Raw genomic sequence first — 27,475 nt, 5'->3', positions numbered from 1 at the left:
GAAAAAAAGCCACACAAAAAATTAATGATTGCTGGTAACGGTTTCTATACATTAGTATTTATGAAGGGTATGTTGTGACTTACCTTCAAAATTACAGCGGTCCCTCGCTATAACGCGGTTCACCTTTCACCTCGCTGTTTCACAGATTTTTTTTTTTTTTTACGTCACATTGTGTCCTGCGTCCTGATCGCTGCAGACGATCTCCTCCGTCTCTCCTGTACAGTACAGAATCGCTGCATCGATCGCTAGCAGTGTGACTCTGAAGTGCAGTTCTGTATGTCCACGATGTCCACGACACGTTTTGCACCGTCAAAAAATAAAATTGGCTACTTAATTTCACCTATCGCTGGTTGTTTTTAGAACATAACACCCGCGATAAACGAGGGACAGCTGAGAAATATAACATTTGAATCCCTTTTTTCTTTTGCTCTGAGGCGCGGGGAAAAAATATCGACAAGTCGATGAACATCATTTACAGATATATTGGATAAATGCCCGAGACATCTATAGAAATGTAAATCGCCGCTTGATTCATTCATTCGTTTGCTTAACTTGTTTTGGACCGTAAACAGGGCGTGAATAGGACACCGGAAACAAAGCTCCCCACAGGAGTTTCCGCACCGGAAGTAGCATATGCTAACGTGCACATAGTCAATAGATTGAACATTTTTATGTTTGAGTACCTCACTGCCTAAGATCAAAATCAAAAGCCAAATCTGATATAAATGAATGATAGCCCTTTCAATTAAATCTCTCGCTGACCACTCCGACTTTACATCTGTAATGTTCAGATGCATCTCCACCACTCTCTCAAAAGGCGTCCCACTGACTTGAATATCAATTTGGGAAAGAGGAGAAAAATCTAGGAAAGAAATTATAGCAAGTACAGCAGTGATGATTGAAGATGGTGTTGCTGCGGCATTCCTGAAAGCACCCCAGTTAATTTTGTTTTCATCAAATGTCTCCCCATGGATGCCTCAGCATGTCACAGTAGAACGCCAAGCTGACAGTGGCACAATGAAGGACAAATTGAGGGTGCATAGCCCTGTGAATTACACACACACACACAAATCCTAGCATGTCTTTTGTTGTGTATCTGACCTCCTGACCTGACTGTGCTATTTTGCGTTCACATTGTAGACAGCTCTCCTCACCTGTAATGACCCTTGACACAGATGTTTGTTTGAATTCTATGATGGAAATGCAAATGTGCATGAGCAAATAGTGATCGCAGGACTTCCACAGAGTGACCTATAAATGGCAGCTACACTGGAACTAGTCCAGAGGCGCACAATAAGGTGACCTTGAAAGGCAGATCAGTAAAGGTTGAACTCAGGAAAGGTTTTTATGAGTGTTGTAGCTCATAAGATGCACAATGTTTCATTTTTTACTCTATTTAAAGAGTGTGTTGCCATGGGAAACCAATATTTTTTTATATTATGTATTGCCAAAATCGGAGAAAAGCCATTATACCCAACTTGTTTTGCGAAAACAGAAAACTTCTCAATCACAACTGACATATGTCAAAGCATACCTTTCTGACAAAAAATTGGACCATGAAAATTTGCACACTATCACATACTTTTTCCTCTGTCTGTATTTCTTGTCTTTTGTTTTCTGTTTTTACTACACAGGTATTCTACAGTGCTTTTCTTTTCTGCATGATCTGTTGCTTTTGGTTCATGTCTAATGCTTAATATCTTTTTCTTTCTTTTTTCTTTGCACCGTCCTCTGCTGCTTCCCACTTGGTATTTTTAACTTTATTTTTAGGAAATCAAACAGTAAGGGTGGAGTAAAAATAATCCCTGTTGATTCAGGTATGGGTGTGGAGGACTGGGAGAGTAAATACAAAGTGCCTGACTCTGGTGTCTTGGACGATTACTTGGATGCTGAGCAGAAAATGTGGGAGGATGAGGACAAAAGCATCATCTATAAAATTAGTGACAGTCCATCCGAGTCCAGAGTCAGCAGATTCTATCAGACAGTGGAATGTGATGCACATTTCCCAGAGGACTTGCTGGAGCTGGATGGCAGGACACACAAACGGAGGCGTGCCTTCGGCAGTGGAGAAGTGCGGTTAGTCTACAAGGAAGCCGGCAGCTTTGAGGATGAATCGTCACCTCCTGAAATTGATATAATACCCTCTGCTAAACAGCTACGACAGCTGTCAGATAGAGAGAGTCTACTTTTCAAAACTAGACTGTGGGCCAAAACTGCTTTAGAAGACACACTTGAGAACTATGCAGCTTTTCGTGAAGAGGAAGCTGCTCGGGAAGAGGCTGAAAGGATCAGGGAGAGAGGGGAATATAACTCAGTTGGTTCAGATGAGATGCAGTATTCCTTTGGCTCTGAGGAGGAATTAGATGACCTGACATTCACTGAGGGAGATACTTGCTATGAATATGAAAGTTATTACTACCCTGGCAAGTATATGCCACCTTACGGAGAAGACTTTTCAAGTAAAGGGAGGTCAAGTTATGGACAAGATCCTATGTTATCGCCGGTGAAGGAACCAGGTGAAGAATATATAGATCCAATGGAGGAACTAAAGAGTTTAGTTCACTCAGTGTCGGAATACTTGGCTGTAAAAGAAGAGGAGATCAGCAACTACGAATCAATGCCTAAACCAGTTAGACGAAAACTCCCAGCACTGCCAACTGATGCTAAAGTTGTGCAACCTAAAGAGAGTAGTAATGACGATGTCAAAGCTGATACTAAGGAGGATAATGCTGTTGAACAGGGCATAGCTGGAGTGAAGAATGCAATGAGTTCATTGTTTAGTACAATAACAGGATCAAAGCCTGCCACTGAGGGAGATGCTCCTGGTACAACTCCATCTCCCCAACCAACCCAAGCGGACTCTGGTATTTCAAAACTTCTCTCTTTGATCCCCAAAGCGAATACTGAAGTCACAGAAACCTCTGGTGCTACTGCCACAGAACCACCTACCTCTCAATCATCACCCCAACCTGAGTCAGGCATTTCAAAGCTGCTTTCACTTATTCCCAAAAGTGGTGGTACTTCCCCACCCGTAGCTATAGTTCCACCTGCCTCTCAGGAACCCACATCAGAAAAAAAGTTTTCCCTTCAGTCTCTTTTGCCATTTCAGTCTTCCGAATCCAACCAGCAAGCTGACGCCAGTCAGACGGCGACACTTAGTACAGATTCACAAGGAAGTGGTTCTAAACAAGCTACATCTGGTTTTGAATCCATGTTAGGAAGACTTAGTCCTTTGAGACTTTTTTCTAGTGCACCACCATCTAGAGACCCATCACCTCAGCCATCAGAGCAAAGAAGTGCATCAGCTCCAATCAGTGACTCCCAGCAAGGGCCTGTAAACAAAACGGTGAGTACTATTAGAGAGGGATCACAAACAGACCGGCAATTATCAGGTGAAATGAGAACAGGCTCTGGCAGTGGATCAGTTGATCTTTTGTCAGATACAGGAAGTGGATCAATCGAGCTTTTCCAAGAAACTGGTAGTGGGTCAGTAGAGCTTCTTCCAGAGACAGAGTCCTCTGGTGAACTACCTGATGTTCAGCAAAGAAAATCTTCACCAGTACCTGAACCAAAACCTGAAAGCAGTTCAGAGGAAGCAGGATTTTTCAGTCCTTTTAAAAAGTCTCTTTCTTCACTAATGTCAACACCTCCTCCAGAAAGTTCCCAGCAGAGTGACACCAAGCCTGCAGATGAGTCATTTTTAGGTACCAAACTCAAACTTCCATTTTTCTCAGAAAATGTTTCCGCAACAACAGCCCCACCAAAGGCAGAAGGGGGCATGCTATCAGGGATTCTTAAGTTTGCATCTGGTGAAGATGCCAGTGCCACGCCAAAGAGTCCAACCCCAACCCCTACAAGAACACCCTCTCCAAGTCGTGCAGCACTTCTTGAAAGTTTACCCAAAGGAAACACAGAAACTGGGTGGTTTTCAAACCTTTTTAAAGTAACCCCAAATGAACCAGCTAAGGAACCCATGAAGCAACAAATGACTCCCACCGTGATATTAACCAAACCTACTGACCAAACTGAACAAATAGTGTCTGATATCACAGAGGGCACCGTTTGCAAAACAGAACCTTTGTGCCAAGAGCAAATGTCATCTGAAAAAGATTCCCAGCCAGATGTTCAGTCTGAATCAACTGTGACATCTAAAAATCAAAGTCCTCCCAAATCTGTGGAACAAGATGAATCGCAACCAGAAGCTTCACAGACTCAAGGATTTCTTTCTGGATTGTTGAAACTTGGATCAACTGATTCTGATTCTTCTGTAGTGAAAATTGAAGGAGGAAACACTCAGCCTCAACAGGGTGGGCTGTTCTCAGGTCTATTTTCACCACCTTCCCAGTCTTCTCCCCAAACACAGCAAACGTCTGCCACACAACAGTCAGGAGGACTCTTGTCTGGATTTTTAAAATTTGCCTCTGATGTCTCTGCTTCTACAAATCAGTCCTCATCCACGTTACCAGGAGGACAATCTAGTCAAATTTCAACTCCAAAGCAAGAACAGCCTACTTCTGCACAGCCATCATCTGTAGGACTGTTATCTGGGATCTTAAAAAAAGCCACAGACACAGTGTCTGGGTCTCAACCAAATCTTGCTAGCCATGAGTTACAACCAGAAGTGGCTGACCATAAAGCAAAAATGGAAGGATCTGATCAAAATTTAAGCCAAGGGATGACTCCTACTCAGTCAGCAGGGATTTTGTCAGGAGGGACTCCATCTGACCCACAGCTAAAACAGCCTGCAGTCTCAGACCAGAAACCAAGCAAACAGCAGCAACAGACAGACCAAACACCCCCCAAACCACCTCCAACAGAAACAGGAACAACACCACAACCTAGTGGATTGTTTGGAGGTTTGCTAAAATTCCCAGAAACTGGTTCCCAGCAAGAACATCCTCCTCAGCAAGGTGGCTTCCTCTCTGGTCTTTTTGGAATGGGAGCTCAAGACTCTGCTCCAGCTAACCAAACCCAGCACTCACAAAACCAGTCACAGACTGTCAAACCTGGGAACCAACCCATTCAGCAACCCACCAATAGGCAAAACCTACAACGGCAAAAACAACTCCCACCACAGCAACCCCCCAGTAGTCCTGCAGGGATGCTCGGTGGATTATTTAGCAAAATTACAGATGCAGCTACTCCACAGTCTACAGTGGGGAGTCAACCTGAACAGCAACAAGCACAAAGACCAGGGACTAACATTACTCAACAAGCATCTAGTCAACAGGGAGGCTTTTTCTCTGGGTTATTTTCAACAGGTCCTGCTCCTCCACCTCAACAACAGCCACCTGTCAGTAGAAACCAACAGCAACCACAACAAGGTAACAGACAACCTCTCCGGAGGCAAAACCAAATACCTCAGCAAAGTGCTGCCTCTGCACCAGAACTACAACAGGGGGGACTATTGTCAGGGCTTTTTAATAAATTGGCTGCTAGTGATAATGCACCACAACAGCCCACCCCACAGACTGCATCTCAACAAGGCAATAAATCAAATTTAGCTGGACCCAGCCAACCTGTAGGTCAACAGTCATCTCAAACAGGTCAGCAAGGAGGATTTTTGTCTGGTCTGTTCAGTCAAACATCACCTCAGCAACAACAGCAGCAGCAATCTGGTAAAACAGGCTCTCAACAAACTGGAACTCAGCAGCCGAGTCAAAGTGGAGGCTTGCTCTCAGGTTTTCTTAAGCTTGCATCCGGTGACAGCGCACCACAGGAACAACCATCACCTCAACCTGTACAGGGAGGTCAGCCACCTGATAAGCCTGGACAAACTCCAGCTCAGTCTGAATCAGGGGGATTATTCTCTGGCATTTTAAACAAAATTTCAGGTACTGTGGAACAGTCGCCATCCCCACCTCCTGATCAGAAAATACAGGAACCAAAGCAGCCACATACAGGACAGGGCCGACCTCAGATTCAGAGAACTAAACCTGTAGAAATGCATTCCTCCCAAGATGTGGGAGATAAAGATAAGGACTTAAAAAGTACTTCTCAAAAAGGTTTTCTCAAAAGCCTTTTTAGTGTCACTGAGGAATCACCATCAAAAACACAGCAGCCATCTACTCCTCAACTTGGAAAGGAAGAACAAAAAAACACCGCAAGTAGCGGGTCTCCTAGTCTGTTATCGAGTATTTTAAAAACAGGCACCAATGACAGTACTTCTGCTCCTGGAAAGGAAAATGAAAAAGGCTGCTTCGATCATTTACTACCAAAGAGTAAGGTGGATATCCATTCAAGTACAGCAACTCTAATGAATGGCCATCCAGTCACTTCCACTGTTGAGACTTGTAAAGAAGCCACACATTCTCAGGGCTTGCAAGATCCTACAATTTCTCCAACGCAACGTTATCTTGAGGAAATACAACGTCTCTTGTATGGAACAGCAGATGAGTATGGTTACAAGGATCTTTTATACAACTTTACAGAGCATGGTGTTATTCCACCAGACCTCTATGAGCATCAGTGTCTTATTGAAGCTCTTTTGTGGCAACAACTCAATGATTATATCCTTGCTGAATCCCTTGCAACTCAAGTCCAGGAAGGCTACCAAACATTCCAAGGGCATATGGCTCCTACAGTTAGACCACCTCAATGGGAGAATCAAACATGTTTGAAACCTAAAGAAATGGACATTAGTGGCTTTAATGTACCCTCACATCCTTGGAGGGATTCTGCTGCCCAGCTTTTTGAAAGCAGAAATCGGTTCCTTGAGCCAGGTGAAGATGTTATTCTGTTTGACATGAGCTGCAGAGATAACAAATCCTGGAGTAGCTGTGACCAATTGAATAATCTTGCTGGAAATGCTAAACCTTGGATCGTTAGAGGCAGTGCGCTGAATCTGTCTACGGCAAAAACAAAGACCCAGTTAAGTAGATGCCAGTCGCTCACTGAATGCAGAGGACAGGCATTTAGCAAAACGGTGGAAGAAACTACTGTTAGTCATTTAAAAGATAAAGACTTTGATTTGAAATCAGCAACTGAGTTTTTAAAACAACTTGCCACAAAAAAGGGTCCAATGGATTTAAGACGTGGTGCCCTGGATTTAAGCAGATCTGCAGGCATTACAGGAGATGCAGAAGAACAAATGCTATTTAAGGACTCTGAGTGGTATCAACAATGGCTTTTACTCTTGGAACAAGGGCTGTGGTGGCCAGCTGAGGCTGGGGACTGTGGATATTATGTCTATACAGATGAGGATTACATTTATTCTCTTTTAACTGACAGAGCTGGTAAACATCTCTATGCCTGTGCTACACCGGAGGATGTACAAGCTCTAGGAAATATCACTGAAAATATTGCTAAAATTCTGAAACAAAAAGAAAGGGATAAAGTTACCCTTTGTGGTTTTAAAATCCCCTTTTACTCTGAAAATGAAGGCTTCTGGATTCAAGGTGACCAGCAGAATGGGTTAGTTCTTTCTGATGCTCCTGTGAACCTAACCTCTGCACTCAAAAAGGGTGAGAAAATAATGAACATGAATTTGGAAAGCTTTTCTCAAATGTTTCAGGAATCGCTATCTTCCCAAGCAGAACAACCTGTAGACTTTTCTGTGTACAAGCTAAAAAAGATCAATGTAGAATCATTACAAAATACTCATGACTGTCAAGAGGAACCAATAGAGGCCGCTGATATGACTTTAAAGTCACTGAAAGGTGGACATGGAGGGCCATATTGGAAGAATCAGGCAATAGCAGATGTAAATACAACCTCATCAGCACATTCTCCAAGGTATCGTTCAACACAAATCTTTCCAAATAGACACTCCCAAATTCCTGAAATCAGGATTGCACCTGCAGATGATGTACTTGCAGAACCACCAAGACAAAAGTCAAGCTCTATAGTTTCAGCTGCTGGAGAAGCTGTTAAAAGGCCTTCCAAGACTGATACAAGTAAAAGTGGAATACAGTCATCAACACCTGCTACATCACCACCAGTGTCTAACAAGGTTTCAGAGACATCAAGGATTCTTTCAGGGAGCCCATCAGCTCAAAAAATACCAGGACCTGTGCATTCAGGAAGGAAACTCCCAACACCACCAGCTGTTAGTACAGGTGTCACCTCTGCAGCATCTCCATCACAGGCCATTTCTATTAAGATTTCATCCACGACATCTACCTCAACTGTACCTTCAGTTTCACCACAGCGACATAGGCTTACAAGACAGCCCTCTCAAGCAGAGAGACCCAGAGTATTATCACAACCAAATCAAATCACAGTCACTGGGATGTCTAGCATTAGCAACGTGAACAGTTTTTTAGCAACTGATGAAAGTGCTTCCCTGTCTCAAAATCAACCACAAAAATCCTCTCAGCAACTTACACCCCAGTTACATATTTTAAATGACCGCTCGGATACATACAGTGAAGCTTACCTTTACAATAGAAATCGGACATCACTTTTAACCACTGCCAGCTCTCAAATATGCAATAAAGTCATAGACTGTTCTGCCACAATGAACCAAATCAAAAATGTCAAACAAAAAGGTGCAACCGATGACAGTGTAAAGTCTACACAGAGAACTGAAGTTGTTGACTTCACAAAGTACAAGTTAAAAAGATTCAAAGAGAAACACTCCATTGATACCCAGGCAAACACTGACTTGACTGGCCAGACTACCATTGCTGTAGATCTTACCAAACAAACTGAGGAAGATGAAGTTGAATGGCCTGATTCAAAATATGGCACTATGAACACATTACAGCAAAGTCCAACATGTTCTCAGACTGATCACAGGCTTGCTGATCCTCACAAGAAATCAGAGAGAAGATTGTCCAGGCCAGAAGTTACAACCAGCCATGTAACTTCTGTAGTTCATATCCAAAAGCTCCCAGGCTCTCAGAGTACCCATATAATGACTGAGACAAACTGCACTAAAGTTGAAGCAGACAGTTCACCCAAGCCGTCTTCTACCTCCAAATTGTCAGAGAGTTCTCACAGTAGTGTTAGCTCTTCAGTTACTGATGTTTCTAGTAAAGCCTCTGGCCTCAATAGTGGTCTTAAACAAACTGCAAAAACAAAATCAGCACAACCTGTATGTACCTCACCGCTATTAAGCCCAATTTTGAGAAAACAAGTAGCTACTCAGGAACCACAACCAAATTGCTCTGTTGGTGTGGGCCTGCAAATGCAGCAGAGCCCACAGATATCCACAACTCCTCCTTATCAGTCTAATGGAACAGCTGAGCAATATCAGAAGAACACTTCACCAGCAAACTCAATTAAACCTACATTAGATATGTCTAAAAAGAAAACAACCCAGCAGACTCAGCAAACTGTTGTGCCAACTGTTCCTATCTGTGAGGCACTGCCACTGACAAAGAGAAAAACATTACCTTCTGAAAAGACAGACAAAAGTCTCAGTTGTCACGAATCCATTGACTTGTCAAATAAGGCAGAATTTCAAGAGCCAACGGAACAAACAATAGAGTATAATAATTCCGTTTCTGTTGAGAAAATGCTTCCTCTTACTGCTGGAACGATTCAAATAAGATCTTCTAACACAAAAGAGGAGACTTCATGTGGTGATAGGAGGATATTATTACCAAGGCAGCGACCTCTTCTTGGACAGTTTACAGAATCTCTTGAAACTGGCAAAACACTCTGTCAAGCCACAGCACCAGCCAATGCAGTTAAGGCCACACTAGACATGACTTCTAAATCTTCTGCCAAATTTGAGGCACATCTAGAAGTGGGAACAAATGATACTCTTTCTGAAGCTCTACCACTAACAAGAAGCAAGCCAAGTGCACATGAATTTGTACGAAATAATTCTGTTGGCATACCATTGGTTGTTGATAGCCCATCTGAAGTACCTCTTGGTAACTTAAGAAGTTCAAATGCAAATGCCCAGCAAACAGCTATGAGTAAGCTTCAAAATCACTCAGGTTCTATTCTGTGTCAACAACCATGGCACAGAAAATCTGAGGCCTTTCTCCATTCAAATCAGATAACTTCACAGCTATCAGTCATTACCCAAATGAAATCACCTGCTACATCTCCAGCAAACTCTATTAAAAGCACATTAGATATGTCAACAAAGACAGGTAAATCAGATGCGATGGTAAACTATTCAGATCCAGTATCCCTGGTAAGGATAAGACCGTCAGGCTTTTCATATTCACAAGGGGATTCTGTTGGTGTACCACTAATTGTGGAAACCCACCTATCTCAGATACAAACTAAAAGGCAGCCAACAGGGGCTGGCTCACAGGTGCCAATACAACAAGGCTATGTTCAAAGTGGATGTCAAGAAATATCTGCACCTGCTAATTCTATCAAAAGTTACCTAGACATGTCCCCAAAACCACAGGAGAAATGGTCTGAAACAGTGCCTGATACCTTGTCAACTGGAGTTGTGCCACTGATCAAAAACAAGGCAAATATGATAAGAAATGGTTCTGTTGGTGTACCACTTATAGTGACACAATCTGCAAATCAACAAGGAAGACAAGTTTTGAGTAGAATCAGCAAAACTGAGACATTGCACACAAATATATTTTCCTACCAATGTAATGATGTATTTTCTGGGCCAAATGCCATCTCTAAGGACATGTGGCAACAAAATAAACCAGTGAACTTCTCAGCAAAAGACAGCCTAAAGCCTAGTGCTTTAAGTACTCAAATTGAGCCAAAAGCTGAAGAGCCCATGAACTTTTCAAATGTTAAAGCAAAAAAAGAAATGTTTGAAAGAAGGAAAACCGAAAGGCCGTTAGAAAAAGAAACACCAGATGGTATTGTGAACCTAACTGTAGATCTTCAAAACAAAATCACAGTGGTTAGAGATCAAAATACAAACGATCTTTCTTCTTCTTATATTTCATCACAATCTCAAAATGGTATCTACTGTCACCAACCATACACACCTGCAGCCAGTACTGAAGATATCAGAGAAGATACTCAGAAGCCTTTGCAATACAGGGGATATTTACCTGATAAAAACTCTACCATCCAACCTGGAATAAATTCTAGATGGCAGTTGGGAACAGGAATAAACTCTGAGTCATTGACTACTTCAGTGTTATCTCTTGTACCTGTTCAAATGAAGACACAGCCTCCCCAGGCTATAGAGGAACCCAAGAGATCATCACTAAATGCATATCAACAGATCAGTTGTGCAAATGTTGATTACAAAAACCATGATCCACTGTCTCAGCAGCAGCAAACCCAACATTCAGCTGTGCAATATCAACATTCTGGTGCTAAAACCGGTTGGACTCCAGCAATTATTACATCTCAGCCAATACCTTTAAAGGTGGAAAGACATGATCCAAGTGTTCAGTTTGACATTATATCTAGACCCAAAATTCTTATTAAGCAGGCAACTGTGGACAGCTATGAGAGCACTGAGGAAATCCTGCCAAACAGTGAAACAGTATCAAGTAACGGACATGCATTGCCTTCTGCAGCTACCCATCAACTGTATGGTACAATCCAAAATGATCCCACCACACACAATGTTCGTAATCTTTCACTTAGTCAGCAACCAGATGGCAGACCTAGACCTGAACCTTCCCCACAGTCTTCTGGCATACAACCTGTACAAAGTATGGCAACAGAAGATTTTTCAAAAGGACCTCTTGAACTGTCAAAACATTCTAGTCAATACCAAACCCCTGTCACTTATAAGCAGTATTCCACACCAACCGTACCTTTAAAAGTAAGCACATCTGTATCCCAACCATCCACAAAATGTGATCCAGTACCTGTACAACCATTAAAGAGCAACTTTCCTAACCAGAACTTTGGGGCTGAATTGCAACAACCAGAGGCATCTGTGACAGCATCTCTCGAACTATCAAAACAGTATACTCAAACCCAAACACATGTCACTGTCCAGCAATATTCCACACCAACTGAATCTTTGAACATTAGCACATCTATATCCCAACAGTCTACAAAATGTGATCTTGTGCATGCACAACCATTAGAGAGTAGCTTTCCTAACCAAGACTTTGGGGCTCAATTGCAACAACCAGAGGTATCTCTAACAGCAGCAAGGTCTACCTCTGTCAAGGGTTTGATTTCATTATTCAGCGGTGCTGGATCGCAACCATCTGCCAGTACAATGCCAGCTGCTGCTCTGTCCCACCAGCTTATGTCTACAACCGAGGACCAAAGGACGCAATTTACTGGAACACAGATGACAGCTGATATTAAACAGAGCACTACCCCAGTAACCCCTGCTGGGCTTCAAGAAAAAACTGCTTTAAGCTCACAAAGTCTTATTGTGTCAAGTTCTCTGCCTGTTACTGACCAAGCTAACTTTGGTTCTAGATTGACTAGTGAAAATAATGACATATCAAACAGGAAAGAAATTACCTATCCAGTTACACAAACAAAATCTTTTGAAGACTCTAGATCAGTGGTGGTTAAAGATAAAGTAACTGCTTCCTTTTCATCTGAATCAACAAAGGATCAATCTGCAGCCCTACGGACAGAGCTAGATCCGACCCAATCACTAATAAGCAAATCGGAACACAGAAACAACAATTCCATTTTAAGTGATATAAGCTCTGAAACGTCACCAGTAATACTGCCTATGGTTTCCAACATTAGTGAGTTGCCAGTACATGGTTTGGCTTCATCTCTTTCTCAAGAATATCAGCAACCACCGCCAATGCTAAAAGCAATCCCAGAGAGAGAAAAACAAGATACAGAAAGGCCTTTTCCTGAAAAGGTACTAACAAAGCCATCAGATACCATGCCACCCAAGGGAATTCTGAGTTTTGACAGTTCAGCAGAACCTTCGCAAACACCGTCAGAAGTTACATCAGAAGCAGGTGGCAAAGAGGCTTCTGTCATCACAGATAAAATGTTTGTACCAGAATCAGACATATCTATGCATGAGATTCTAGAGCATTCCAAACAAACAGTAGCCACAGAGTCTTCCGATGGCAATACTGAGTGTGGTAAAAATTCTTTGTCTAATGGATCACAGGATAAAAGTCAACATCAAAAGTCAATTTACATTGGCATTGGCTCTGAAATACCTGAGACACAAATTGAACCAGGTGACCCAAAACCTTATATCAGGCTGCCCCATATTTTTGTCTCGGCAGCAAGTTCACCAGAAGAAGAGACAAATGAGCATGAGTTTAGTGAATGTAGCACGCCTGAAATCCCAGAGGCCAGTGTTTCTAAAGAAACTGCTCCCGATGCAGAATGTAAAGATTCTTTACCTGATTATTCTGTTTCAGAGTCTGAGATATCTAAGGAGGCTAGAGCTACAGAAATATGTAGCACAGAGCTATCCACTGAATTAGAACAAATCAAGACCTCTTCACCAGAAATGCCACTTATACTGACTGCAGAAAGTAGTACTCTTGCAGAGAGAGACTCACAGCATATCATGACTGAAAAATGTTCAACTACAGATGATGTGCTCTCTAGAGCTGAAGGAATATCAGAGAGTACTGAAGCCAACGAGCCACAAACTGAACTGACTTCCAAGGATGCAAAATTATCAGTTTCAGACAATACAACACTTGATGTGGTTGAACAACTCGGTGATCTGGCTGGCCAAGTTGGCAATACAACTTCAGTAATAAAATCCTCCAATGCTCCTGAAACACTTGACGCTCTAGCTAATAAGAGGGAGAGCACATCTTCAGAAATCGTACTGTCTGAAGGAGTAAAGTCACATGAAAATGTGTCACCAGAAGAATTACCCTCAGTCTCAGATGCAAAATTGCCTGAAAAAGTCCAACCACTTTATGACGAAACTCAAAAGGATGTTTCCTTGCCTGAACCTAAGCCCAGTCCTGTCAAACCTCTCACAGAGGAAATAATAGTTTCCAAGGAGGACAGTTCTGCTGGCAAGGTTGATCAACCTGAGGATGAACAAGCAGGTAAAGGATTATTTTCTTTATTTAGTGGCTCTACTCCAAACTCACAGCAGACTTCCTCCCCTGGTATATCATTACTTGGTGGTATTCTTCCTGGCTCATCTGCCAAAGACGCTCCTGGGACAGGATTGCTTTCAATGTTTGGTGGGTCAAGTACCCCATCTTCACCTGGATCCAAAGAAACAACACCAACGCCACAGGAGCCACAGGGAAAAGGTTTATTCTCCATGTTTGGTGGAGCCAGTAGTCAAGCATCACCTGCTCCAAGAGGTCCAACTGTTGGAAGTGTGCGACCTAGAGGTCCTCCACCCAAAGAACCTCCAGGAAAGAGTCTGTTCTCCATGTTTGGTTCATCTGCTCCTCAGCAACCACCCAGTCCCAGAGGTCAACCTATGGGTAGTGCTACACCGAGGGCGCCTTCTACTGGATCTTCTATATTTGGTGGCATACTCCCTGGTTCTACTGCAAATAAAGAAACCCCTGGAGCAGGTTTGTTTACAAAGTTTGGTGGTCTTGGTGCCCAGTCTCAAACTAGTCCTAGAGTACGCCCACCTGGGCCAACTGTTACACCACCAAGACCCAGCAGTTCAGAAATAACAGGAAAAGGACTGTTTTCGATGTTTGGTGGACAAAGCCAACAAGCATCAGAAGCACAATCACCAGTTTCTAAACCACCTGAATCAGAAGGTTTCAAAGTTTCCTCTGTGTTTTCACTTGGTGGGAGTTCTGATAGTAACAAATCTAAAACTGGGTTTGGCCTATTTGGGATGTCTTTCTTGGAGGAAACCAAACCCGAACAAGAAACAACTGCTTTTGTAAAGGAAGAGATTGTTTCAGAACTAGTCAAACCTCCAGACACAAAGGATAACTTGGAAGAAGGAAAGAATGACCACGTTGAGAAGATAAAAAGTGTCTCTCCAGAGCCTCTTTCTGTATCATCAGATAAGGAGGAAATTTCCTCAGAACAAGTGAAACCTCAAGGCACAAAGGATGACTCAGAACAAGAAAAGAGTGACTGTGTTGAGAACAAAACAATTATATCCCCAGAGCTTCTTTCTACATCGTCAATTCGGATGGAATCTCAAATAGAACAGGCATGCCAAGATGTCAAAGACTCAACTGCAGACATCACTCAAAATGTTACTAAAATGTCTGTTCCCTCGACAGATCGAGATATAGAAAATAAAACCACAATACAACAGAAATTGCCCTTTGATGAAAACACATCAGACACGGTTAAAGCTTCCACTGTGGACACTCATATCACGACTTCTAAAGAGACACTTGTGGAGGCTAAAAAACAAGTTTGTCAGGCAGAGTCAGAAACTGAAAAAGAAAATAAAGAGATAAAAGACAGCGTAGATGTTGAGAGAAAATTTGCAGAATCAGAACTTGATAGCTTGAAAGGTGAAAGTAAGTCCACAGGTGACGAAGCAGAGACAGGTGATATCAAAAGTCTTTCAGAGAAAAATGACACTATGCAAATGGCATTGCAAGTTTCTAGTGAGTCTACTGACAAGAACCCAAGTTCAAATAAAGTTGAAGATAAGGCTATTACTAATGCAGAGCTAGCAATTTCAGAGATTGAAAAACCAAGTGAGGAGCTACTGAAGGTTGCTGATGCAGATGAAACTAGTGTTACAGGTATAGAAAAAACATCTGAGGAGGCTTTGAAAGTTGCTGCAGTAGTTGCAGATGTAGAAAAACTAACGGAAGAGCCTTTGAAAGTTGACAGCTTTGAACAAAAAGCTGTTCTGGAAATAGAAGAATCAACTGAGCACACTTCAGAAGATGCTAGTGAAGAAAATACAGTAAAGGCAGGTATAGAAAAATTAACTAGTGCTGATGAACAAAAGGTAATGACAGATGAGGAAAAATCCACTGAACATACTAATGTAGTTGATTCTGTGGTACAAAAACCAGAAACAGTTACTGCAGAGTCTGTAGTTACTGCAGTTTCAGATTCTGAAAAAGCTGACCAAGAAGACTCAAAAATCACATCTAGTGAGACAATAAAAGAAATAACTGAGGCAAAATTAGAGCATGCTATTACAGAATCTGGAGATAAAGTCTGTGAAAGTACACCTTTGGCAGACTTTAAAGTCACATCTGGTGAGACAATAAAGGAACTAACTGAGGCAGAATTAGAGCATGCTACTACAGAACCTGCAGAAAAAGTATCTGAAAGTTCACCTTTGGCAGGAGTGGCCTCTTCAACAAATGAAGAAAAAACCATTGGTACCAACTCAATTCCACCTCTTGCTCCTTCAACTCCTCCACCACAACAACAACCTAGGCCAGGTATGACCAGGCCTCTTGGTCCACAAGTCCAAAGAATGGGAGTACCAAGAATGGGTGGGCCGCGAATGGGAGCACCACGAATGAGTGGGCCAAGAATGGCTGGTCCAAGACAGCCAGGGCCACAAAAGCCACCTGAACCAGCTCCATTTTCTGGGTTTATGTCTATGTTCTCTGCCCCAAATACACAAAGTAAATCACCAACTGTTGGTGGATTTTTTTCAAGTTCAGCTGCCTCACTTTTTGGTTCATCACCTGCGCCTCGTCAGCCACCACCACAACAGCAACAGCAACAACAACAACAACAGAAAAGCTCATTTTTTGGCCTTCCAAGTAGTATTGCTTCAGAATCTCTTACAAGTGACTTACTTGGTATGTTCAAAGGTCCCGAGACAACAAAACCTGAGGAAACTCAACAGTCTGGTACACAGTGTGGACCTGATGAGCTTTCTGCTAGTGTGACAGACTGTGCAATCACTGAAAAACCAGAGACACCTTTATCTGAAGATGGACATGTCAAGAGCACAGAATCTGAGATTCCTGGAAAAGGTTTGGTGGAGGAGACGGAACAAAAAGAAACGGAAGCAGAAGGAAATTCTCTCACTGAATCTATTATTCAAACTACTGAGAAACAATCAGGGGATGATGAACATGTAGAGCATTCAGAAGGACCAGTTACTGCAGTGTCTGACAAAGCAGCACCACCCACAGTTCCAGAAAACAAGGGCATCTTTGAAATTCCAGGTCTCACTGCCCCAAAATTAGGCTTTTTGTCTGTAGCTGCTGAAGGTACATCATCGATTGGATCCCTTTTCTCCACCTCAACATCTCCTGCCACTGCTTCAAAGGCACCTCAGACACAACAAACTGATGGTGGTCTATTTTCTGGTTTTAAAAGCCTTTCAGCTGGTATTTTCCATGATGAAAAGTCAACTGGAAAGGAGGAAGCATCTGTTTCATCTGTGTTCGGCATGAAACTTACCTCAATGTTTGGTAACTCTGACTCTCCCAGACCTGAATCCACCCCTCCTGTGGTCAGCGTAGAGCCTCAGTCTGAAACTCCAAAACCTACTGAATGTGAGGATCCAGAACCTGACAAACCTTCCCCAGGTTCTGGAGAAACTGAAAGTGAAGATGGCAGTGATACAGAAGGACCAACAGAAACTTCAAAAACAGGAAGCTGTGACAGCTTAGCACAGTCACCTCTGTCTGGTGTTCCTTCGCACTCAGTTTCCCAAATAGAAAGTTTGGATACACCTCAGTTAATGGTCACCCCATGTGAGTTAGATAAGAGTGAAGTAAACACACCTGATGTCGTGCATGCAGAACTGGAAATGGATCAACCAAAGGAACAGTTAACAAAGGAAGCTATGAAAAGGCTAGTGCAATGTACATGATAAATGGCATTCTTCATTTATCATGCTAGCATAGATAAATGTTCAGCCCTTTTCCCGCTTTTCTTTTCCCATTTTTCCCCCTTTTCCCTAATTAGGACACTCCAGTCCCATTCTCATTCTGCAACTCTTGTATGGCTCCATAGTCATACATGGAAACCAGTTACCAGATATCTGACATGATCGAGGCCCAGGAAATGATAACATGTTTAGAAAGTGCTAACCATCAAGTGTAAATGTACTGTAGCTATTTTGTGCTTACACCACCTCAGTAATAGCTTTTGTGACAGTGATGGAAGCAAAATGAATGAAGAAACCGGCGGCTCTTATTTATTACCTTTCCACTGGTGAGGTGGTTAAAAAGCCCCTCCTTCCTCTGTCCCCTGCAGTTCTCTGAATTATTTCCAAACCTTAGCCAATTTGTTTATATGAATCAAGCTGATAGATTTATCATGGCATTACAGCGTACACCGTAGAGGCAGGCTGGACTCTGGAATAAAAGGAGCAAGGAGAAGTGGTTTGGCCCACACCCAACAGAAAGTAAATCGTGCAAGTTAAAGCACAGCGCCAGGAGTCTCAGTCTTCCAGCCCTTGAGTCGATGACTTATGAGATTTATCAGTTTTATCCCTATTACTTAAACAGGTTAACTTTTTATTTACTAACATGCCAACATTGCTTTAAACTTGCACATGCTCTTAAAAGTTGTGCACAATTTTTAACGAGTGGTGGTGTCAGAAAAGATAGCAACATGCAGAAAGCTTATGCCACGAGGAGAAGCAGACTGCAAAATTAGTAAAAATGACACATCAACCAAAAATGCACGAAGTTTCCAGTGATGGCAGATAGTCACATAGTCATGACCATCAACTTTGCAATCCCTGTGGAACCTCTCTTGACCTGACTATTACAGAAATGTATTTAATCAACTTATCTTCCTGAACCCTCTTAGTTTTCCTTGTTGTGTGTGATATTCTTTGTGATATGATAAAGAGCATCCTTTGACCCTTATATTCCCCTTTGATCCTTTAATGTTTCATTCCAAAATCATGTCTGCCATTGCAAACTGAACTTTGTTTTCAGTATTAAAGCAAATAAAATGTCCACAATCAATCAGTTCCTTACTACCATTTTGTAAATTGCAGATTTCCATATTGATTTTGGAATAGAACCTGGACGTTTATACTATTTTTCTGTCTAAATCACCTCTGTATTCTAAATTGTGATGTTGCTGTCTACAGCCCTCCAGACAGCAGCCACTTTGATTCGTCAGGCAACCTCAGCCCAGTCAGCTCTCAGCTGAGCTCTGAGCCTGAAGAGCGCCGGCATGTCGAGTCCTGCCACCCCAGTAAGCCTCGCCCGCCTCTCCAAAACCAGCCGTCCAACTGGAACAAGGAAGAAGAGGACGATGCTGAAAAGGACGTGCATGCACTGCCAGAGCCTGGTTCGAAGAAAGATTTAAAGGACTCTTCAGACATCCTTCCTAAACCAACCTTGGACAACTGCGATAACAAGAGTCAGACAAATGGGTATGTGGGTCTTGCCTTGTCATTTTTAAAAATATTTAAAGTAATTGAGCTGGTAATCCTAACCAAAATATCCATCACTGTACACAGCATTTAGTTTGTGAGATACCAGTGGGAATTATTGGCTTTTAGTAACAAAGTAGTGACGACAACCTACCCAATAAATACTTGTTGAATAGATGACTTTTCCAGAGGCAAACCCTAACCCTTTACAGCTATGACTTTTCTAGATGTCCTTTCATCTTTCAGACAGCCAATATATCTGGCAACATTGTCTTCAGTGAGTTTTGCTGGATGGGATTGCTGGATCTGTATTAAGACTACAAAACGATGCTCAAACTGGGCTAAATTGGGACCAGTTCAGCCAGAATAAAAACAGCCAAATTTTCAGGGATTATTTTTACATTAAATATATGACTGGCTGACCAGATTTAGACATTTAATTTTATGTTGATTGATTTCGGTCTTGTCTATGTGTCCAAAAGCTGATCTCTTCTTGGTCCTCAGTTTCTTCGTAGATGGCCCTCCACCCTGCTCTCCATCCAAAGTTCGCTGGCTGAAAGCCTACAACAAAGTGAGAGTGAAACTGCACGAGGTAGGAAGACTCTTTCTCCTGTCTCTATATGCTGCTCGTACACACTCACTACAAAAACATATTGCATGCCTTGCATACATTTTAGAATCAGTTCATTGTATTTAGTAGAGGTTCAACCCTAGAGAGCACAAGAAATACAAAACAGCCAAATCCCAAACACAGATACAGACACATTAACATTTCCTGTTCCCCTCTCTCTCTCTCTCCACTTTCTTTCATGTAATGATGCTTTCTCTCCCTCTTTACTGCTCTGGGTTGGTTGAGTTTCAAGTCATGCCACAGCAATTTGCACCAATTTTGCGCTCCTTAAGGATTTCTGCTTTGATCTGGGAAACTCCTTTTCTTCACTGGCTTCTTCAAATCTAGCTATCACTTCTGCTGTTACAGAAAGGTTTTAGTTCCAAGATATGGTACTGCAAGTTAAAAAGATTCATTATTATAGTACCAAACACCTGAGGGTGGTTTGCGGTCGACTGGGGTCTGAGTACTGCAAATGTAATTTCTGGCCTGTTTGTCATTTTGAAAGTCCTCAAATGATGGGAGATTGTGTGTATATGCCTTGCCTCAAATCACTGTATGCTAAGAAGTACATTTTAGGCTGTGCAGAGACATAAACCCTGGAGAATATAACTGCAGCAATAAAATCAATTTTTGAATAAAGCAACTAATAGGGAATATAGTTTTGTACATATCAAATCTCATAATTAATAAATTAAAGGAAATAATCTGCAAGTGCACACACACACACACACACACACACAAAGAAAATATTTTTATCACAGGCATAGGCTTAATTAGTATGATATATTTCTAGTTTACTTTAAGAAATGCTTCAACTTGTGAAAATTAATGTATTGTTATTACATTTTCCTTGCATTTAATTTCTAATTAAGTGTCTCTTAGTTCTGCTGCACATCAGGTGACTTTGTTAGATTAGTTAAAAAAGTTAGTTATTACCAGTGATTCTCATAATAACTCAGGTAAATTAAATATAAGTTTGAAACAGCTGTTGTCTAAACACTCTGAGCTTTTGCTTTGTAATATTCATATTGTTTTCACTTTGTGACCTAAAAGCATGTGAACACAGTGAATGTGACTGCTTTACAATTTGACTATTTTTATTTATAGATTACATGAAAAATCAATGTGGTTAAAACATACATAGAAAACAACCTGCTTAGATTTAGAAAGCCCACGTTGCTCCGATGCATCCATCAGTGTATGAATGTGCGTGCATGGTAGATAGAAAGCACTTGCATAGAAAAAGCTTAGAAAAGCTGCTTGTATGAATGGCTCTGAATGGTTGAATGAGGCAAGTTGTGGAAAGTGCTTTGAGTGCTCAGAGTAGAAAAGCGCTATATAGGAACCAGTCTGTTTACCATTCACTTACCAGTTAATGAAGAAAATTTGACGAGCACCTGAAGTGATAATCATCTCAGTTTGTTTGTGTTTGCATTCATGCTTTAAGCTGCTCTCTACGTCCTGAAACCTCCAGTATGTAATGAGAGAATCTGTGAGGCTGTGTGATCTTAATAAATCGGTTGATCGGGCAGCAAGACTAAATAAACGTTAACACAGCCCATATATCATTAAGTGCTCTACAATGGGAAGAGTGCAAAATATGAACAATGGTATCAGGAAATATATGGATGAGATGAAGATGTTTCCTACCCTACAGAAGGCTGTGGATAAGTCCATGGATATGCTCCCCTGCCCCAGCGACAAACCAGTCATACTGAACAATGTTACAGGCAGTGTGAGACTGCCCTTCAGACCCCTTCATGTTTGTCACACATATTCAGGGTTCCATTCCATTTCTGGTGCTGGCAATACCAGTCAAGCTCCAAGGTGCTGGGCAGTGAACACAGGGCTAACTACATGACATCAGGCCCTCAGACCACCGTCTTGGACTACCCGTGCCACTACCAGCAGTGACACTGACCCTCAAAACTAGTGAAAAACAGACAGAAAAGATGAGAAGGGGAAAAATGTCCACCTGCAAAATCATTTCTGTTCTGGGAGTTGTCTCATCGTTGGCCCTTTACTGCTGGTGTTGTTAATTTAATAAAAATCAAAGCAGCTGAAACAGACTAACGCTTCCCTCTGCTACTTGCTCAGATCAACGTCCCAGAAATGTATTTGATTTGTTGTTATACTCTTAGTTAAAAAGTGTTCCTGTAATTTTTTTGACAGTATAGCAATCAGTCCATTGTCCCTCCTTTATACTAATGAATAAATCCATGTTCTATATACGTGTGGACTCTACAGCACAGTCTTAACCCAACAGTTAGTTTGTGGTGTCCTAGATGGGAAATAAGTATCTACACTCACACTCATAAACAGTCACATCTGAGATCTGTGTTTGTGTTCATTTTTCTTTGGGTTATTTCACATTCTCATTTCTGATTTGTTTCTTGGGCCTCTTAAATGCTACAAGCTTAGTTCACTTTGGCTGAATGCGGGGGTGCGAGTGGGTTCACGGCCCCGTGCTGAGAGGAGAGCCCTTGAGCAAAACACAGAATCCCAGTTAACTTACTGACCTACCTGGCAGCAGGCTGACAGAAGTGAGAAGTTTCCATCAGGAGCCATTAAGTTTATGTTAAATTATCTCATCTCCCATCTGTGACTCTGTCTCCTTAAACAATAAAGCTCATCAGTGCTCGTTCATGAATCAAATCTGTCTTTTGACGGCACTTCTTAGGAGGTAAATTTGGGACCTTACACAAAGTGGCTGCTTTGTTAAGTGAGTTCAGTGCGACATTGAACTATTACAACTACAGGTGTGTGTTTACTTGGAATTAGTGGTTCTAGTTTGGCATTGGAAGTTAAAGAGCTATTGAAAATGTCAGAAAAAGAACAAGAAATGGTTTTTGGTTCCATTTAGTGCTTCGTTTAGTGTCCCGCTGCATGAATTTCTCTTTGAACTGACATGTTTGTGGCTCACACTCACCTCGAGTGCTTTCTATATGAAGAAACCTTCAAGTTGTCCTCATAGATTAGAGGTCCTTGCCCACTTTTGTAATATTTCTTTGAATCACAGGTTTGTTTTAGTCTTTTTTTTCCCCTTATTTCCTCTCTTCACCTTCTTCTGATGCCAGCAGCAGACATTTCAGTCATAACTAGTTTTTAAATTCCATTGTTATGTTTCTTATCTTATGAATTTAGATTAATGACCCACTAAGTGCCAGTTTTAAACTAGATTCAGCTAGCATGGGAATGACACCCTACAATATTATATTAGGTTTAATGTGGAGGTTGTTACTGTCACAGGGTTTCAATGAGACATTATTGCAGAGCTTTAAAAGCAGCTCTGTCTAACACTGATAAGCTCTTGGCTAAGATTAGAAAATAGGTTAAATTCAGTTTTATTCATATATATTTATACTCTTAGTTTGCAATAACATCAGTCAACTGTGGGTACTTTATATTCTGAGGCAAAAACTTAAAAATATCACAGGGAGAAATCGAACAACACCTGACAATACTGGAGAGAACTAATTCCCTTTTAACATGAGGACACCTCCAACAGAGCCAGATTCAGGGAGGGCAGCCATCTGTCTCCATGGCTGAAGTGAGGGAAAAGCAAACAAAGTAAAGAAGAAACAAACTAAATGTGTGCACATTGGAGCAGGTCGCTGTAGAACAGGAACATACAGAACAGGAGCCGGGAGACTCGGAAGGAGAGAGCACAGAGGCGAGGCACACAGTACAGGAAGAAAGACAAGTTCATTTTAAATTAATATATTTGAACACACAGTTCTAAATGACTTTTGGGCTCTAAGATTAAACTAACACATTCTCACTCCTGACGCTCGGTCAAGAATTCCTTCTCCACATATTTTAGCCTTATTGTGATTTTTCTGACTCTACACACTAACGTACTATTTTATTTTAGATAAAGGCAAAAAAGCCTTCTCAGACATATCTGTTACATGTCTTATGTCAGTGTTGACTAGGGCTGCCACGATTAGTCGACTAGTCACGATTACGTCGACTATCAAAATCGTCGACGACTAATTTAATAGTCGACGCGTCGTTTGAAGCTTTGTAAGATCACAAAAGACGCAGGAATAAGTAGTAGGATTTAAGAGTGTAATAACGGACTGAAACAGAAGATGGCAGCACTGCATGTACAAGGATGCCAGCTGCCGTTAAACCCTGAAGAAGAAGTAGCTGTGTCCCAGAATTCATAGCGCAGCCCAGCTCAGTTTCCAACAATGGCGGCAGCTAGTTAGTTTAATATTACTCTTATTATTCTTTCTGGGTCACAAAATAAACGTTTAACATATTTTCAGGCGAGAATGTAGCTGTGTAAACCTCAAATATCTGCTCAGTTTATCAAGACACCACATATTTTCAAAAGCGCTCTGATGTTTTCGGAGACGTCTGTTACCCACTAGCTCGATAGCTAGCCGGGGGCTAGGCTCACTAGAGCCGTGAGAACACCGGACTCCCGGCAGATCGTTTTCAAACCCACCGCCGTCTTTCGCTACTCAGGTTAAACATGATATATAAGTCACTTAGATAACTTAAAAATGTTATTGTTTGGCTTTTTTTAGTATTTTATTTGTTCCTGAGTAAATCGGTTTGGCTGAGATTAAAGTTATAGTTTTTACACAGCTGAATAAACATCAAGCAGACAGCTGATTATCAGAAGTGTGAGATGCTCGAGAATTTACTCCGGTGTCCTGTTATATTTTAGATAGCAAGGAGTTTATTAAACTTCACCGAAACAATCTGTAAATTTCATTAAAATTTAATAAACTATCATCTTGTCTTTATTTTTAGTTAGCACATACCTTAAACACTTAAAGCTGTAAGCTAACAATAGTTATATAAGAGCAGATCCTGCTGGTGCAATAAGCCGTACGTTTTATGTCCAATGGATGATGATCTGATTAGTCGACTAATCGCAAAAATAATCGGTGACTAGTCGATTATCAAAATAATCGTTTGTGGCAGCCCTAGTGTTGACACCAACATTTCACTTTTGTCTGTGCCTGTTTCAGATGCGAAGAACTATTGAACCCTATCAGACTACCTTAGACACTGAAAAGTGTGGCGCTCAATGCATTTCAGAATGAAAGATTACACAGGAAAGAAGTCTAGTCGCTAAAGGTCCTGCCTTTCTTTCCGCGTTTAGAAAGGAATCACAAATACACTTGAACTCTGAGAGCAACTTGGATAAAATGGTTGATGGGGTATTAAAGATATGAATGAACCTCTGTCATCTCAGCTTTTTGTATTTACTATAACATGAATGATTTTAAACATGAGGATTGGCTGAAGGCTCTTCAGAGACCTAATAGAACCGAATTAGAATAGTCCAGCCTAAAGTTAACAATCCCACAGTTGGATTAATATTTTTGTTCATAATTTTCTTCTTTCAGCGTTTTAGAGATTTTAGGGCGGTTCCACGCATTTGTTTTTTTCTAATGTATAAGTACACAAACAGTGTCAAAGCTCCAGTGGAAAAGCTTTGAAGGTATTAATATTCTCCTCCCTTTGTAAGATATATTTTTTGGGACCTGCTTTTCCAGTCGTCTGTTTCATTTGTGTTTGGTGCAAACAGAATAAAAGACTTGAAAGTTCTTCACCTCCTACTTTACAGGTGAAAAGCCTTTGCTGCCTTTGCAAGCCACCCCAGGACAGATCATAGAGAATAATTAGTTCATCCAGTCCCGAGCGGCTTATCAACAAGAGATCGTTTCTTTAAATGCCACCTTTGATCTTTTGCAAAACCGAGAGGAGAAAGCACATCAGATCCTCCACCTTTCGTGGCCAATTACACAAGTGTTGTGCTGCTAGCTGATGCTCATTAGCGTGTGTTCTTGGGCGTTCTGTTTGGAGATTAAATGTAGCTTCTAAATGTTCAGTTTTTAGCTAGAAATCCTGTTTGATAACAAAGAAAAGATTTGACGGCTGAACAAACTGCAATCAATTCTTTCTCTGGTTATAGCAGATAATAACTGTATCTCACTGTAAGGCAATGTGTCAGAACACATCTGAGACCTCACCACTTTCACGTCCACACGTGGAAATCCAGAGGTGAGGGCATCAGCGGTACGACCCCAGGACAGTCGGAGAAGACGTCAGTGACAAGAGATTTGACGTTGATTGCGTCAGAATAGGAAAGAAAACTGAGATGTTGGATGGAAATGGGATGCAAAGAGGCAGCATCAACTGAGGTTAGAGCATCTTAGAAAATGAGAGTTGCCTCTGAATGCGTTGAAGGGTATTGGCTGAACCATCAGGTGCTAACGCTGAAAACAGAAATCTGCCAAAATTGTAGCCTTTTCCTAAACAACGCTAAGCTGCGTATATTTCCGGATGTAATTGCTGGTGTTAGTTCATTCGCCATGTCTCAGTTTAGATACATTTACTTTATTATGTTACTCTGTAGTTGTGCATTGCTTGAATTTGAGTACAGTGTTCCTAACTGATCGTGGGAAACTGTGCACGTAGCAGAATCATGGCTGGCATTTTTCATGTTGACAGCATATTTAGCTGCCACATTTTCTTCTGAGATGCTCTCAGTACTAAACACATCTGTTTTCTGTCATGCACTCAAACAAAGAAGCCGACAAAGAATTCATTTTTATCAAATATTAATAATAAAATAGGACCCAGGTTGTGAAAATAAAGACTGCTAACCTTTGTTAGTGGAGTTGCACTCCGTATTTTTACCTGCTTTGGTTCTTTGCCCCACAGTTTGGGAAATATTAAATGAAACCAACAGTTTACCATCCATAAATATGTAATGGCTTCATAACACATGCAGTGGATCACTCCCTACTGACTGACTGTTGTTTGTCCCTCTTTTTCCACTGCAAAGCCCAGATAGTGACATGTCAAGGTGAAAGGTGGACATCTTTTTGACGGTTTTGACAAGTACACCATAAGGGTAGTAACAGTGCACTTCATGTACTCATACTTATGTGTGTATATGTCCTGTCATTTACAATATTGTTATTTAAAGTGGCCTTATTGTGTTTTTTTTATTTTCTGTCATAGTTAGGCGACCATCATCAATTTAAATAAGTACGTCAGTGTATGAAAAAGTCAATGCTCCAAATATTGGGATCCTGGTTTTTCTCTTTGTAAACTCTTAATATGGTGATTTCAGGTACACAGCTCTGGCAGGTAGGCCTCACCGACGCACGATCTGATATCCTCGTGTTGGTGTTGTTCCCAGATCATCATACTAAAGGTTGTTCCAGGATCAACATTGCAAGTGACCAATCAGAATGTTGTGATGTCATACTTTTGCGACTTTGGGAAAAACCGGCGTAAAACAAAAAACTGTACTTAAGCTGCGAGAAACCGCCTTTGTCCGCCGATCAACGGACCCTAACCCTGACCCTAACCCTGACCCTAACCCTGACCCTTTAATAAATGCTAAGCAGAATTGATATTGTCCTTGCAACATTGGAATTTCATAAATGCACGAATGGGTTGGTGCGCAAAAGAATAACGTCACAATAATGTGATTGGTCACTTGCAATGTTGAACCTGGAACAACATTTTCATGATGATCTGGGAACAACACCAACACGAGGATATCAGATCATCCCTCACCGACCTGCTGTTCAAGCCTTATGTTTACAAGGGGCAGCCAATCAGAAGGGAGTTAGAAGAATAAAAGTATAAGACATCCTTTTAAATTCAGTTTGTATAGCTGACTATCCAACAACCCTTACTCCACCCATCCATCTTCATCAGGAAGCAACTTCTCCACATTGATGTAAAACTTAATTGAGATATAGTCATTTATTATCATTTGTACTTAGTGTGTGTAGTCTCAGATTAGAAGT

The 27,475-nt window shown here is 41.4% G+C and overlaps 1 protein-coding gene across 8 annotated transcripts in view; it reads left to right on the top strand.

Moving 5' to 3' along the window:
• Window positions 1-27,475, top strand: part of unc13ba (unc-13 homolog Ba (C. elegans)) — a 207,586-nt gene that overhangs the window by 58,368 nt on the left and 121,743 nt on the right. For 7 of the 8 annotated variants that reach the window (XM_085179929.1, XM_085179932.1, XM_085179931.1 and 4 more), the window contains 3 exons: window positions 1,771-17,526; window positions 18,782-19,069; window positions 19,574-19,661. In XM_085179929.1, coding sequence (XP_085036055.1) covers window positions 1,771-17,526; window positions 18,782-19,069; window positions 19,574-19,661 — 16,132 coding nt within the window. The remainder of the gene's footprint in view (window positions 1-1,770; window positions 17,527-18,781; window positions 19,070-19,573; window positions 19,662-27,475) is intronic. The other variant, XM_085179934.1, reaches the window with a different exon arrangement.

The sequence above is a fragment of the Neolamprologus multifasciatus genome, chromosome 12, assembly GCF_963576455.1.
Source record: "Neolamprologus multifasciatus chromosome 12, fNeoMul1.2, whole genome shotgun sequence".
Classification (NCBI taxonomy): Eukaryota; Metazoa; Chordata; class Actinopteri; order Cichliformes; family Cichlidae; genus Neolamprologus; species Neolamprologus multifasciatus.
This window is presented reverse-complemented; position numbering and strand designations above follow the sequence as displayed.